We start from the raw sequence: 14,424 nt of genomic DNA on the forward strand, positions 1-14,424 counted from the left end.
CCGCCCGCTCCCGCCATGTATTTACTCTTTGTTTACCCGCTATCCGCTTAGAAAAAAATTCTTCCCGACCTGACCGTTCCCGCTAAATTTAAATATCTTTTCCACAATATCACATTTAAATTTCCACCACTGAAAGAGAGAAATAACAAATAAAACTGTTGGTTGTACGAAACATATTTATTTGTATTCGTCTTGTCAAGATGCTTTTAACACTTAGCCGTCAACACAAAAGGAACACGTGTTGCAGAAAAAAATGTTTGTTAATAATTTGTTCTTTTTATTCAAAGCAAAAAGGGTATTTTTTTTCCATCTGCGTCTATAAACAACGAAAAAGACTCCCATACATCAGACTTGCCTGACGTGGGTTTCTTAGCAGTAAACTGACTGTTTTCCAGTCCATGTTGAACATCCTTCAAGGACAGCGCATCCGCTGCGCATAAATGCTGCGTGCACGGACCTTGCGAAAAATGCATAACGCAGAAAGCACCGGTCCATGTTTGCAGCGCGTGCACAATAGTCCTAAGTGCAGACTGTAGGCCCTAATTGTGGTTGATAAGAATGAGTGAAGACATGTAGTTCTGAAAGGACGACGGGAACGGGATGTTTTTAGACCGCCCGTTCCTGTTCAAATAACACAAGTTCCCGACCGCTACCGCATTTAATTTGGAAATGTATCCCGCGTTGCAAGAACTCTGGTCGGGTCCCGCGGGATAGCCGCGGGAATGCAGACCTCTACTTCAAGCTTTACAGAACTGAAATATGAGCTCTATGATCACATTAACCTTTTTTCAGATAAAGTGATACCATAGATGTTTCCTCTGTTATATTTTTGTTATTTGTGCCGAATCGGGTTCGTCGTATTGAATGCTTTGGGCTGGGTTATCCCGAAACCTCCGTATCACTACATTGTTCTTAAGCTATACCTTAAGAGTGGTAGCGATATCTTCTTAGGTTTCGGGAAACCAAGCCCTGGACACTCCTCCTCCACGTGAGATTTCTGTGAAAAATGTGTTATTTGCCCATATATTCCATTTGTAATTCCAAACCAGTGCTGACATGACTGCGGCGCCAAATCATTTACGTCCCCACACATCATGTACGTCCTCACCGTTGATGTCATCAAATTGCGTTTGGATTTTTTCTATTTTTCCAATCCCCATACATTGCACAGATGCTTTAGCTCTGGATTCGATGAGAGGAGGTCTTGGTATCCCTCACCTCACACCCTACAAGCCTACACTTACACTTCAATGAAATTCTCTTCCACATCTCTTGGGACGTATTCAGTGGTCAGACTACTGATCCTTCCTCACTCAGACTGTCAGCTCTGTCTTATATTCCAAAGCAGCTTTCTAGATTCTATCCAGTTGTACTGGCCGCTTGCCTCAGAATTTCTCCAACAAAGTGCCTTGAGCGAGCACATCCTCTCCTGAGACAGTCTCTCCGCATCCTCAAAACCGCTCCTTGTAAAGTTAAGGGCACAGAAGGGTGTTGGGAAAGAAAAGTTTGGACCAGCAACTAACCTGAGAGCATGTGGCCCATGGCCGAGAGGCGGGTATGGTTGTTTGATGTGCCCTTCAGAGGTGTCGAAGAGGAGAGTCGCCCGGCACTTGCTACATAATTAGATTGAGCGAAGCAAGTTTAATGTGACAAAAGCCTGACTCATTCATCAGGCTGACTGCTGCATCTGGAGGAGAGCACTTTAGCAGAGTCCTCAGAGATGTGTGCTTGTGGGAGTGTTGCTTCGCTGTGAACCTGTGCCTTTCTGTGCTGTTTCATTGTTTGTAAAAGTAGGTCTGTACCATATCGGGTTTAAAAAATTAATCTGTTTTATACTTAAAATTTGCTCGATGCACACATTATCACTAATACTATTATAACAGTTTGCAGTAGTTGGGAATATTTCAACATGCGTTAAAATACCTGGATGACCTATCACATTACCAAAGTGCAGAAGTTCCTATAAAACAGATGTTTCAGGACTATATGAGAAACAAACTACTTAAAGGGACAGTTCACCCAAAAATAAAATCCTGTCTTCATTTTATAACCCTCGAGTTGTTCCAAATCTGTACAAATGTCTTTGTTCTGATGAAGATATTTGGATGAGTGCTTGCAAGCATCTGTTCTTGTGGCATCATTGACTACCATAGGAGGAAAAGTTATAATGGAAGTCAAAAGTGCCCCAGAACTGTTTGCGTTCCTACATTCTTCAAAATATCTTCTTTTGTGTTCAAATAAAGGAAATTTAAAAAGAAATGTATCCGAATGTGGTAGTCAATGGTGGATGGAATCTTGATGGAGGGATTTTATAAAGTGTGGCTGACACGATCGTCATTGCGTGAACCCGATTGGCTAGAGCCTGCACTAGGTTATTTGCATAAGGCAAATAATGTGTTGGCCCATAAAACGTTGAGAAATGTTCATCTTCTGCCATGAGTTATGGCATTAACGTGACGCGGAAGGACCCACAATTAAGTTCTGCAACGTTTGACGTCACCCATTCAAAGTAAAAGGGTAGCGTTAGTGCTGTTAGTTAGTGAATGCGCGCTTTTTTGGTTATTGATATTTCTACCTGTTTGTGTACAGTACAGTATGTGTGACCTGGCTTTCTGTTTCTACTCCATGCTTAAAGGTTTGAACTCTCAACTCAACTCAACTCAACTTTATTTATATAGCGCTTTTTACAATTTTCATTGTTACAAAGCAGCTGTACATGAGACACATTTAATACAAGTATGAATTCTAAAGCAGCCCCCCCGGCCAGGCAGATAGTGCAAAACAATATGCAAACGGTGGTGAGGAACCCAAAACTCCCATCGAGAAAAAAAACCTCAGGGGAACCCAGGCCCAACCAGGGGATTCCAGTTCCCCTCTGGCAAAAGCTGCTGCCTCTGCACAAGCTCATCAGTGCTTGCACAACAAGGCTTAATAAAAATATAAAAATTAAAGATTATCATTAACAATCTAATAGCATTTGAAATGTTGTAGAAAAAAACAAAGTTGTCGCGTCCTTTATCCAGCTCTATCCTCTTAGCACTTGTCAGGTCACCGCTTCCCATTCTCAGCTCTGCCATCAGGTCTGGGCATGAACTGCATCCTGCGGTAACCTTGGAACAAAGAGACAAGACTGGCTGAGAGTAGAGTACTGTTCTGCACTCTTTGATGCAACAAGTACATCATTTGTTGTTGGATGTGTTCCTGGTTCCGGTTGATCTAAATAATGCAGCCTAAATCCTCTGAGGATTAATATTATGGAGGTGTAGTGTATGCAAGATTAAAAAGATGAGTCTTTAGTCTAGATTTAAACTGACAGAGTGTGTCTGCCTCCCGGACCGTGCAGGGAAGAATATTCCAAAGTTTAGGCGCTAGATAAGAAAAGGATCTACCACCTGCACTTGATTTTGAAATTCTAGGTATTACCAACTGACAGGACCCCTTAGAGCGTAATGTACGTGGTGGTCTGTAATACAATAGAAGTTCATTCAAATACTGCGGCGCTAGACCATGTAGGGCTTTATAGGTAATAAGCAAGATCTTAAAGTTAATGCGATGCTTTATAGGTAACCAGTGCAAGGTTGACAGAACCGGGGTTATATGCTCATACTTTTTTGTACGTGTAAGAACTCGAGCTGCCGCGTTTTGAACCAGTTGCAGTTTTTGTAATAGGCCCGCAGGGCAACCACCTAGAAGTGCATTACAGTAATCTAGTCTTGATGTCATGAATGCATGAATTAATTTCTCTGCATCTGACAGTGACAGCATATGACGTAATTTAGATATATTCTTAAGATGGAAAAATGCAATTTTACAGGTGTTTGCGACATGGCTTTCAAATGAGAGAGTACTGTCAAATACAACGCCAAGATTCTTAGCTGATGACGAGGATTTTATGGAGCATCCGTCAATCGTTAAGCAGTATTCTTGGTTGTTACGCATAGCAGTTTTCGGTCCAGTAAGTAACACTTCTGTTTTGTCCGAGTTTAGTAGTAAAAAATTGTTACTCATCCACATTTTTAAGTCAACTATGCAATCCTTTATTCGATGAAACTGCTGGGTTTCATGAGGCATCGAGGAAATATAAAGTTGAGTATCATCAGCATAACAGTGAAAGCTAATTCCGTGTCGCTTTATTATATCTCCTAGAGGTAGCATGTATAATGCGAAGAGCAGGGGTCCCAAGACTGAGCCCTGTGGTACACCGTACTGGACTTGTGATTTGCGGGACACCTCATTGTTTATTGCTACAAATTGAAAACGGTCGGATAAATAAGACTTAAACCATTTCAATGCTATTCCGTTAATGCCGACGTAATTTTCGAGTCTATGTAGAAGTATGCTGTGGTCAATGGTGTCAAATGCAGCACTGAGGTCTAGCAGCACCAATAACGAAATACAGCCACGGTCAGACGCTAAAAGCAGATCATTTGTAACTCTGATCAAAGCAGTCTCTGTACTGTGACATGCTCGAAATCCAGACTGGAATTCATCATTAATGTCATTCCTTTGGAGGAAGGAGCATAATTGAGTTGAAACTACTTTTTCCAGAACTTTAGATATAAAAGGTAAATTCGATATAGGCCTGTAATTCCCTAGTTCTTTAGGGTCGAGTTTGGGTTTTTTTAAAAGAGGCCTTATAACAGCCACCTTAAATGCTTTAGGCACATGTCCTAATGTCAGAGATGAGTTAATAATACTAAGAAGAGGATCTATAATTTCGGGGAGCATTTCTTTCAGTAGTTTTGTAGGTATAGGGTCTAGCATGCATGTTGATGATTTAGATGATTTAATGATTTTAGACAGTTCATCGTGATCTACTGTAGAAAATAATTGCAATTTCTCCTTAGGGTTGCTGTAGTTAGTTTGTTCAGCGGATTTCACTACAGGTTGCATTGTTATAATTTTTTCTCTTATATCTTGGATTTTACTTGTGAAGTAGTTCATAAATTCATCACTGTTATGCTGATAATCAGAATCTGACGTCGATGACGACTTATTTTTTGTTAATTTAGCCACGGTGTTAAATAAGAACCTAGGGTTGTGATGGTTTTCCTCTATTAGTGTTGAAAAGTAGGCGGATCTAGACGTTTTTATTGCATTCCTGTAATTTCGAGTACTATCCTTCCATGCTATACGAAATACCTCTAAATTCGTTTTCTTAAAGTTGCGCTCCATTTTACGGGATGCTTTTTTTAGAGTCTGAGTGTGTTCATTATACCACGGTGTTGGGCTGCTATTTTTAATTTTCTTTAAACGCAGAGGAGCAACTGTGTCTAATATTTCCGAGAAAGTAGAGTTAAAATTTTCAATAGTAGTGTCAAAATCGTCAACGTTATTACTCATGCTGGATATTTTAGACAATTCAGGCAGATTATCGAGAAACGCATCTTTGGTAGTTGAAGTAATCGTTCTACCATATTTGTAACAAGGAGTTTGATTTGCAGCCGTAGGCCATTGAAGCAAACATAATATCAGATAATGATCCGAAATATCTTCACTCTGCTGAACGATTTTAACATCGTCCACATTTATACCATAAGAAAGTATTAAATCTAAAGTATGATTACGAAGGTGAGTGGGTCCTGACACATGTTGACTAACGCCCATGGAGTTAAGAGTGTCTTTGAAAGCCAGTCCCAAGGCATCTGTATCATTGTCTACATGGATATTAAAGTCACCGACGACAAGGACTCTATCTGCGGCCAGTACTAGTTCTGATAAGAACCCACCAAAATCTTTAATAAAATCTGTGTGGTGCCCTGGAGGCCTATATACAATAGCTAGAATAAATTTTAAAAATGTTTTGTCCTTAGTATTAGGTGTCGATACGTGAAGTACCATGACTTCGAAAGAACTGTACTTAAAATTAGACTTCTGAGAGGTAATAAAAGAATTCTTGTAAAGTGCAGCGACACCTCCCCCTCTACCTTTTAGACGAGGCTCGTGTTTATAGTAATAATCATGGGGAACGGATTCATTTAGAGTAATAAAATCATCTGGCTTTAGCCATGTTTCTGTCAAACAAAGCATGTCTATTTTATGATCGGTTATCAAATCGTTAACAAAAAGTGCTTTATTTGAGAGAGATCTAATATTAAGCAATCCGAGTCGTAACAGCTGATTATCTGTATTTTGTTCATGTTTGATTTGTTTAACGTTTATTAAATTACTTTCAAGAGGTTTACGCAATATCTTATGTTTGCTAATCCGGGGGACAGACACAGTCTCTATTTTATGTTGTTTGTAAGAAGGGATTATTACATGTTGTATATTTTGTGTATTCTGTAACGCGAGACGGCAAGCAGACAGTTGGTTAAGCCATTCTGTCTCCTTCCTGACCTGGGCCCTAGGTTTGGTGAGTATATGTGTATTTGTCACTACGCGCTGACTAATACATGTGACATCATTTACTGGCAGACCTCTTCACCTGATTCCCAGATCCCACTGAGGGTCTGTGATTCACACGACATATGGACTACATTAGCTCATGGATGTGGATGCACATGTGTGTGTAATACAGTATACAGACCGTCCCCCATATGAGGCTGTGTTTTGTGTGTGTTAAAGGAAGATATTTGGAAGAATGTCTGTCAGTAATCTAACAGATCTCATTCCTCAAATATCTCTGTTAATTTCACTCATGCTGGGGGTTATGCATTTGAACAAACACCTAACCCAAATATTAAAGATGAGGTTGCATTTATGCTACAGATGTGACTGATACCTCTATCTTATCACATTTTTTCCATATGTTTTTTTTTTGTGTGAATATTTTGCAAGATATTGAGCAGAACAGCTAAACTAACAAATAAAATATTAGTCCTACATGCTAACAAAAAAAGAAGGAAGATTGAAAGACAATTTAGGAATAAGTAGTGTTGGGTGATATGGCCAAGAACTTATTGGACTTATTTATTTATTTTGTTCCTTATTCTCACTTGTTGCTTACACGTTTTCTCATTCACTAAATTAGTTAATTTTCCAGATTTTATCTTTATTGTATGTTCATTTATATTTTTATATATTATATATTATTTTATGTTTTACATTGGCTTCTACCCCATCTTTCTTGAGAGGAGTAAAAAATAAAAATTCAATGTACACATGACAATAAAGGTCTTGATGAACCTTTATGAACTTTGTTCTTTTTTTTAAATAAAAACAAATACAATATAAACAAATGAAACAAAATTTACAGGCATTGAAGGTCCATTCATAATGTATTTGGTAAAAATCACTGTATGAATTAAATATGCACTGAATTTTTATAATTGTTTCATTTATAATAATTGTTTCATTATAATCCCTTTAAAGGGACAGTTAACCCAAAATAACCATTCTGTAATCATTTACTCACCCTCGAGTTGTTACAAATCTGTATAATGTAGCTTTTTTTTCAAAGTAGCACAGAGAAAGATATTTGGAAGAATGCTTATAACCAAACAGTTTTTGTCCACAATTGACTGCCAAAAGTGCCCCAGTATTGTTTGCAATCTTCCTACATTCTTCAAAATATCTTCTTTTGTGTTCAACAGAACAAAGATATTTAAACAGATTTGGAATAACTCTAGTAAATGATGAGAGAATTTCATTTCTGGGTGAACTGTTCCTTTAAGGCTTGTTTCACATTTCGTGGCTAAAACTGCGCGCTACACTGCGTTCTCCTTTTTTCCCAAAGCGCCTGGATTTTGCCGTGTCCTGGCGTCTGTCGTCGCTAAGCAACCATGGGCCACGATAGCCGTTGAGACGAGGAGGAATAAACATAGGATAAATGGATTATATGCAATGAAAACACCTTGCAATACCTCTGCTACTAGATTTTGGTATGCTGTGATCATCTGTGTCTACTTCTTCATTGAGCCTGTATAGGCTGGTTGGTTTTTGCCACATGACCTGTGGTGCGCTCTTGAAAAATTGCGCCGAGGCGCCTGGAAAAAAAAAGCGCGTGTCACACTGCATCTGTGATGTGACCACGTCACCCACTATTTCCGCGCGCATATATTCAAAATAATGAATGAATCGGGCCTAAGATCTAATGCAACATATAAATTGAATGTCCAGTCAACTGTTCGTGTAAATGGCTGCATCAAGTTTAAACATACGTGCTGAAATACATTTTCTCAATGCCCAAATGTTCACACTTTTTTTATATTTGTGGTTTGCACAGAGAAACCGGTGAACGCAGACCAGCAGGAACGGACTTTACTGAAGGGTGTGTTCAGCGTGAGGAAGGGAAAGACGCAGCTTCATAAGTGGGCGGAGCGACAGGTCATCTTGTGCGGCACCTCCCTTATCGTGGCCTCGGTCAAGGACAGTCTGACCGGCAAGATGCACATCCTACCCCTGGTCGGAGGAAAGGTGAGGGTTCACCGACACTGACTCACACACTGCAGGAGAACGGATAACACAGAGCAGATGCAACAACACAGCTGTGAATGAACGGGAATAGGGAGGAAGACTATCTTGACCATCTTTGTATATTGAACACAACGTGACAGTAAATCTTTTAAAGATTTTAAGTGTTTCATTTGATATACTGCAGTAGAAGATTCAGGATTCTTACAATCTTACAGACTTGTTGAAAGGGTTGCGTGTGGTAATCGACAGCAAACTTTCAGATAATCCAGACAGTCGCACATATCAGATGTACCATCACAGTGGATTTAGTGACACGAAAGACAAAAGTTGATAGCTGATATCCTCCGTTGTGTGCTCAGGTGGAGGAGGTAAAGAGGAGACAACACTGTCTGATGTTCAGCTCGGCCGGACCTCAGGCTCAGACCTACTACGTTAACTTTGACACGCTGGCAGACTACCAGCGCTGGCACCGGCAAGCTTCTAAAGTGAGTGAATGTCCTTTATCTAATCTAGACTTGCATTAAGATTTCATAAGGAAACCCACAATCATTAGATCAGCAGGTTTCAATTCTTTTCACTTTCTTTTGATGAGATAAGAAATGTTAATATGTTTGGTACGGTGGGACACATGGTATCCGCCACCTGTAGCGTGCAGCTTTTACAGCTGCACATTTGCCTTCATCTTAAGGTTTTATGTTTGCTTTCATAGTTTTGTTTTTCTCATGCCTGCTCTATGTGCTCTGTTAGTCCTCATTTGTCTTAATCGTCTTACTCCAAACACTGACCACGTCTCTGGAGACTAATGAGGTCTGACCATCAGAAACTTGCTGAATAATGCAAAACCTCTTACGAACAATTGTGTGAGAGGGTCATCCTGGGGTAGCGGGCTGTGTGGGGTGGCATGATAAATGAGAAAGAGATAGTTTGTGTGCATTTGGTGGGGTTCAGCGTTCGGTTAATTTCGACAATCCCACAGACATTTATTAAATTATACAATTATTACAATTGAACAAACAATAATAATATGTGCAACACTGATGTGCATCTTGGGGAAAAGAGAGAATATCGTAAGAGATAATAAATATTTATACATATAGTATTGCTAATGTGCATCTTATGGAAAATGTAAATAATACCATGTATTCTGTAATCATAATTTTAAATTTTTGACTTCTTTTCTTTTTTCGTATGTCTTTACCATTGTTCTACAGTTTTTTGTTCTGTAAACTGCTTTGCAACATTGCAAAATTGTGAAAAGCACTTGTAAATACATGTAAAATATACGTGCCAAGTTTCCATAAACTGAATTTCTGTTCTGTATCTTCATTTACTTTCTTTATGTTTTGGAAGCATGTACTGTATACATTATATACCCTGTTCGGCAAATGTGTAGATTCATGGATCTAATAATGTTTCACAATTCAAAACATTGTTTAAAATCACTGAAATGCACAGACTCCCATGGTTCATCCTTGTTTTCTTTATTATTCCGGGTAGATGTACATTATCCTTTAGGTGAAGATGCTATTGAGGTTCATGTTTGCGTTGTGTGCAGGTGGTGTCTCAGACAATAAGCCTGGTAGATTTATCCTGCTATAGTCTGGAGGAAGTGCCCGAGTATCTTTTCTACTGCCAGGACATCACGCATCTCAACCTACGGCACAACTTCATGAGACTGGAGGGTCCTGGAGGACTAGTCAACTTCAACAGGTGAACACCATGATTTCACATCTTATACACATCTATCACCACAAACTTTGCAGCTCTTGTTTCATAATACTGAGAAGAAATGAAAAAACCTAGGAAGCTACGCATCCACACATTTTAGACAGAGACATTTTTTCGCTTTAAGTGTAATGCCTTAATGGAGCAATGTGGGTATTTTAGTGGCACCTAGTGGTGAGATTGTAAATTGCAACCAATGGCTCACTCCACCCCTACCTTCCAAAGCACTACACCAGCTCTAGCAGGACAAAAATGTCATCACATTTTCACTTGTTTGCTGAAGGAGATGACGTAATTTTGAAATACACTCAGTAGGGCAGTAGGGCACCTCTGAAGACGTACTTGTGTATATTATATTGCATTTCTGTCCGTTTATCATCCACAAAATGACACAGAGCACCTTTAAAGTTATCTATAAAACATCAGAATTCACATTTGGAAGAAATAAGCTTTACAAAATGTTCAACGATACAGCCAATACAGTTCAACGATTTTTATGATATGATTCTGTACTTCGCTTCTTGTCAAGTTTTAGGCTGAGGTGAACTAAACACAATAGGCTATTTTAAAAGGGGAAGGAGCCACTTAATATACCACATCCTGACTTCCTCTTTTCGTTTAGATCACGCCAATACAACAAACAAACTGCACCTTTCGAGGAACTTTAGAACACGGGAGTCCTGCACGGGATATTTTAACAGTTTTGTGTGCGCCAATTACTACTTTGTATTATTTTTTCTGCAATTAATTGCATTAAACACCACATGCCTATCTAACAAACAAAGCTAATAGCTACTAGCTAACAATATTGGATCACTGTTGTTTGTCTCTCCTGAAACTCTGCAAGACGCTAATAGCTAAGCTGCCATCAAAGCCGAATGTACTGTAATGCAGGTAAGAGACTGGAAGCACAATGGTGCGATTAAATGCGGGATGTGACATTCCGCCCGCGCCTGTTTTCTTCCTGACCATCACGTGAATAATTATTCCACCGGTGACATCAAATATTAGCGGTTCACCCCACGTGCAGGATTCTTGCTTTAGAGACATTATGCCCCGGTTTCACAGACAAGGCTTAAGACTAGTCCCAGACTAAAATGTATTTTGAGCTGGCTTAACTGAAAATAACTTGCCCTGACATATCTTAAAATATGTCAGTGCCATTTTTTTGTCACAAGATGCACATCGGTAATGGTTTCTTCTAAGGCATTTTAATCAAAGCAATTTATAGCCTAAATTAGCTAAGGCATAGTCCTGGTTTAGGCTAAGCCTTGTCTATGAAACCGGGCCTATATTTTGCATTATTAAAGTGAAGCATTTTACGTTATTTTATTAGAACTAAGCATATTTATTGGACACTATGATCTGTTAACAAGCATTAAAGATATGTGTTACTTGCATTTACTGTTGTGATGTCATGAGTCACAGTATCTTTCCATAGTGCATCAACATCACCCAAGCACCTCATGCAGATAAAATCTGTTTATTTTCTATTTTGGGGGAAACATATCAGACATCCTTTTCTGACAGATATCTACATGGTTTGTAGTTTTGCCAAGGCATTTCACCTATGTTTGCTCTTTTCTCATTCTGCCCTTCCCTTTCCCCTCCCACCTTACCTCTAATGTGATATATATTTAGTATCTGTGCGTGTGATTGGCGCTGCAGGATGTGTGGGCTGATTGTGGTGGTATGATGCATGCACAAGTGTGTGTGTATATGTGCACAAGATGAGCTGGCTTCACCAAGATCTCACATATGTCATGAGTCAGTTAGCCACCTCTATGAGTCTGTCATTACTTTCTCTCCTCTCGACATCCTTCACTGGCAAACCAAAACCGGCGTTGTGGTTTGCAGAGGGTTTTGTCTTGCTCTGGTGTCAGGATGTTGCTCTGGGCTGGATGAGAGGTCTTTGGCAGTAACGCAGAAAGAGCCTCGTCTGACAGCATTATTTACCCGTGGTACAGAGAATACAAAAGCCATTGAGCCAGTGACCGGAAACAGGAGTGTGGGAAATTAGGCGTGAGAGATCAGCACAGTCGTCCGGTGTGACTCGGTCTGATTCAAGTTTGTGAAAGAAACTTAGAAGTTGGTACAGCATGGGACAGTTACAATCATTGATGCGATTTTTACGGTCGTTTTGTATAAAATTCCGGCAAAATTGAATTGCCTAAAACATGAACGTATGAATTTACATACATAAAAATATTTAATATTATTGTTTTGTCATTTTCAGTCTGTGATAACCAAATTAGCAATATCCTATCTATCTATCTATCTGTCTATCCATCTATCTATCTTTCTTTCTTTCCTTCTTTCTTTCTTTCTTTCTTTCTTTCTTTCTTTCTATCTTGCTATCTTTCTTTTTCTCTTTCCTTCTTTCTTTCTTTCTTTCTTTCTATCATGCTTTCCTTCCTTCCTTCTTTACTTCTTTCCTTCTTTCTTTCTATCTTGCTTTCCTTCCTTCCTTCTTTACTTGTTTCCCTTTCTTTCTTTCTTTCTTTCTTTCTTTCTTTTTTCTTCCTTTTTTTCTTATTTTCTTTCTTTCGTCTTTCTTTCTTTCTTTCTTTCTATCTTTTTTCTTTCTATCTTTTTTCTTTTCTTTCTTTCTATCTTTCTTTCTTTCTTTCTTTCTTTCTTTCTTCTTCTTTCTTCCTTCCTTTTTTCTTATTTCTTTCCTTCATTTCTTTCCATCCTTTCTTCCATCCTTCCTTCCTTCCTTCCTTTCTTTCTTTGTTTCTTTCCATCTTGCTGTCTTGCTATCCTTCCCTCCATCCTTCTTTCTTCCTTCTTCCTTCCTTCTTCTTCCTTTCTTTCTTCTTCTTTCTTTCCTTCTGTCTTCATCTAAACACTTGCTTATTCTCTCAGTGCATCTCTAGAAATCCATTATGCATTAGTGTTTCTTATGTCTCAAGATGGAGTCACATCTTCTTGTCCATTAAGAGCGCTGATATTTCCGCAGATTTGCACAATTGAGGAGCTTAAATCTTTCTCACAATGGGTTGGGCACATTCCCGGATTCGGTGTGTGAGATCCAGACGCTGACTGAACTCTATCTATCCTGCAACGGCATAAGTTGTCTACCAGACCGCATCGGCAACCTCCAGAGGTCAGCTTACATAACACTACTGTCACAAAACATACATACACTTCTACAGCTGATGTTTTGAACAGACCTTAATGAATACACTGTTGTTTGTTATTTTCGTTATGTCTGTATATTCCTGAACATAATCTTGATCATTTATCTCATATGTGACCCTGGATAACAAAACCAGTCTTAAGTAGCACAGGAACGTTTTTAGTAATAGACAAACATACATTGTATGGTTCAAAATTATCTATTTTTTGTTTATGCCAAAAATCATTAGGCTATTAAGTAAAGATCATGTTCCATGAAGATATTTTGTAAATTTCCTACCTTAAATATATAAAAACTTTATTTTTGTGAGTGTATGGCCTGCTATGGTGGCCCTGATAAACAACTTCAGAGGCGATTTTAGATTTTTTCACTCTCAGATTCCTGAGTTTTAAACAGTTGTATCTCAGCCAGATATAGTCCTATTCTAACAACTCATACATCAAGAGAAATCTTATTTATTTAACTTTCAGATTAAACATCTCAATTTCGCACAATTGACCCATAAGACTGGTTTTGTTGTCCAGGGTCACATATCTGCATTCCTTGCTTTGATGGATCATCGCTGACAACCTTTTTTGATGAGCTTATTAAGCAGATACGTGCCTTGAAAGTCATTTGGGGAAATGTGCCTGATAATGAATGTGATCCCGAGTGATAATCGCAATAATCCTCAGGTTTGAACGATTGTTATATATTCTCTGGTTTGTAGTGATTACAGTCAGCTACTTTTAAGTGCGACAACAAATAGCCTGTCAAGCGAAGTAAAATGAAGCCAGAAAAATGTATGAGGTTCAGCCATGCATATTATGCCACTAGATTAAATCAAGCATAGAAATCAACCTAGTTTTTGTGTTCTCAGCCCAGTTTATATTTGGTGAGGTCCGAGCACACAGGGAGCACCTGCAGTGGGATGGACAGGGTAAATTGGGGATTATACAGCCACGGAAAAAATTAAAGAGACCATTTCAAATACCTTTTTTTCTTCTGAATTTACTATTTATTGGTGAGTGTTTAGGTAAAATTATTGTTTTTTGTTTCATTCTGTGAACAATATTTCTACCAAATTTCAGATAAAAATATTGCTTCTATTTGCATTTATTTATTAAAGAATTGGCGTCCCCCCATACTGTACATTGAAGATAGATGAGATAATGTGTAAAATATGTTAGTTATGTTATTCGCAGCTTATAATACAAATG

The 14,424-nt window shown here is 38.7% G+C and overlaps 1 protein-coding gene across 1 annotated transcript in view; it reads left to right on the top strand.

The window, feature by feature from the left end:
* The window catches only part of phlpp2 (PH domain and leucine rich repeat protein phosphatase 2), a 47,243-nt gene that overhangs the window by 15,990 nt on the left and 16,829 nt on the right, over window positions 1-14,424 (top strand). The window contains 4 exon segments of the mRNA XM_056747406.1: window positions 8,168-8,358; window positions 8,718-8,843; window positions 9,914-10,068; window positions 13,046-13,192. Coding sequence (XP_056603384.1) covers window positions 8,168-8,358; window positions 8,718-8,843; window positions 9,914-10,068; window positions 13,046-13,192 — 619 coding nt within the window.

The sequence above is a fragment of the Triplophysa dalaica genome, chromosome 1 (genome assembly GCF_015846415.1).
Source record: "Triplophysa dalaica isolate WHDGS20190420 chromosome 1, ASM1584641v1, whole genome shotgun sequence".
NCBI classification, from domain to species: Eukaryota; Metazoa; Chordata; class Actinopteri; order Cypriniformes; family Nemacheilidae; genus Triplophysa; species Triplophysa dalaica.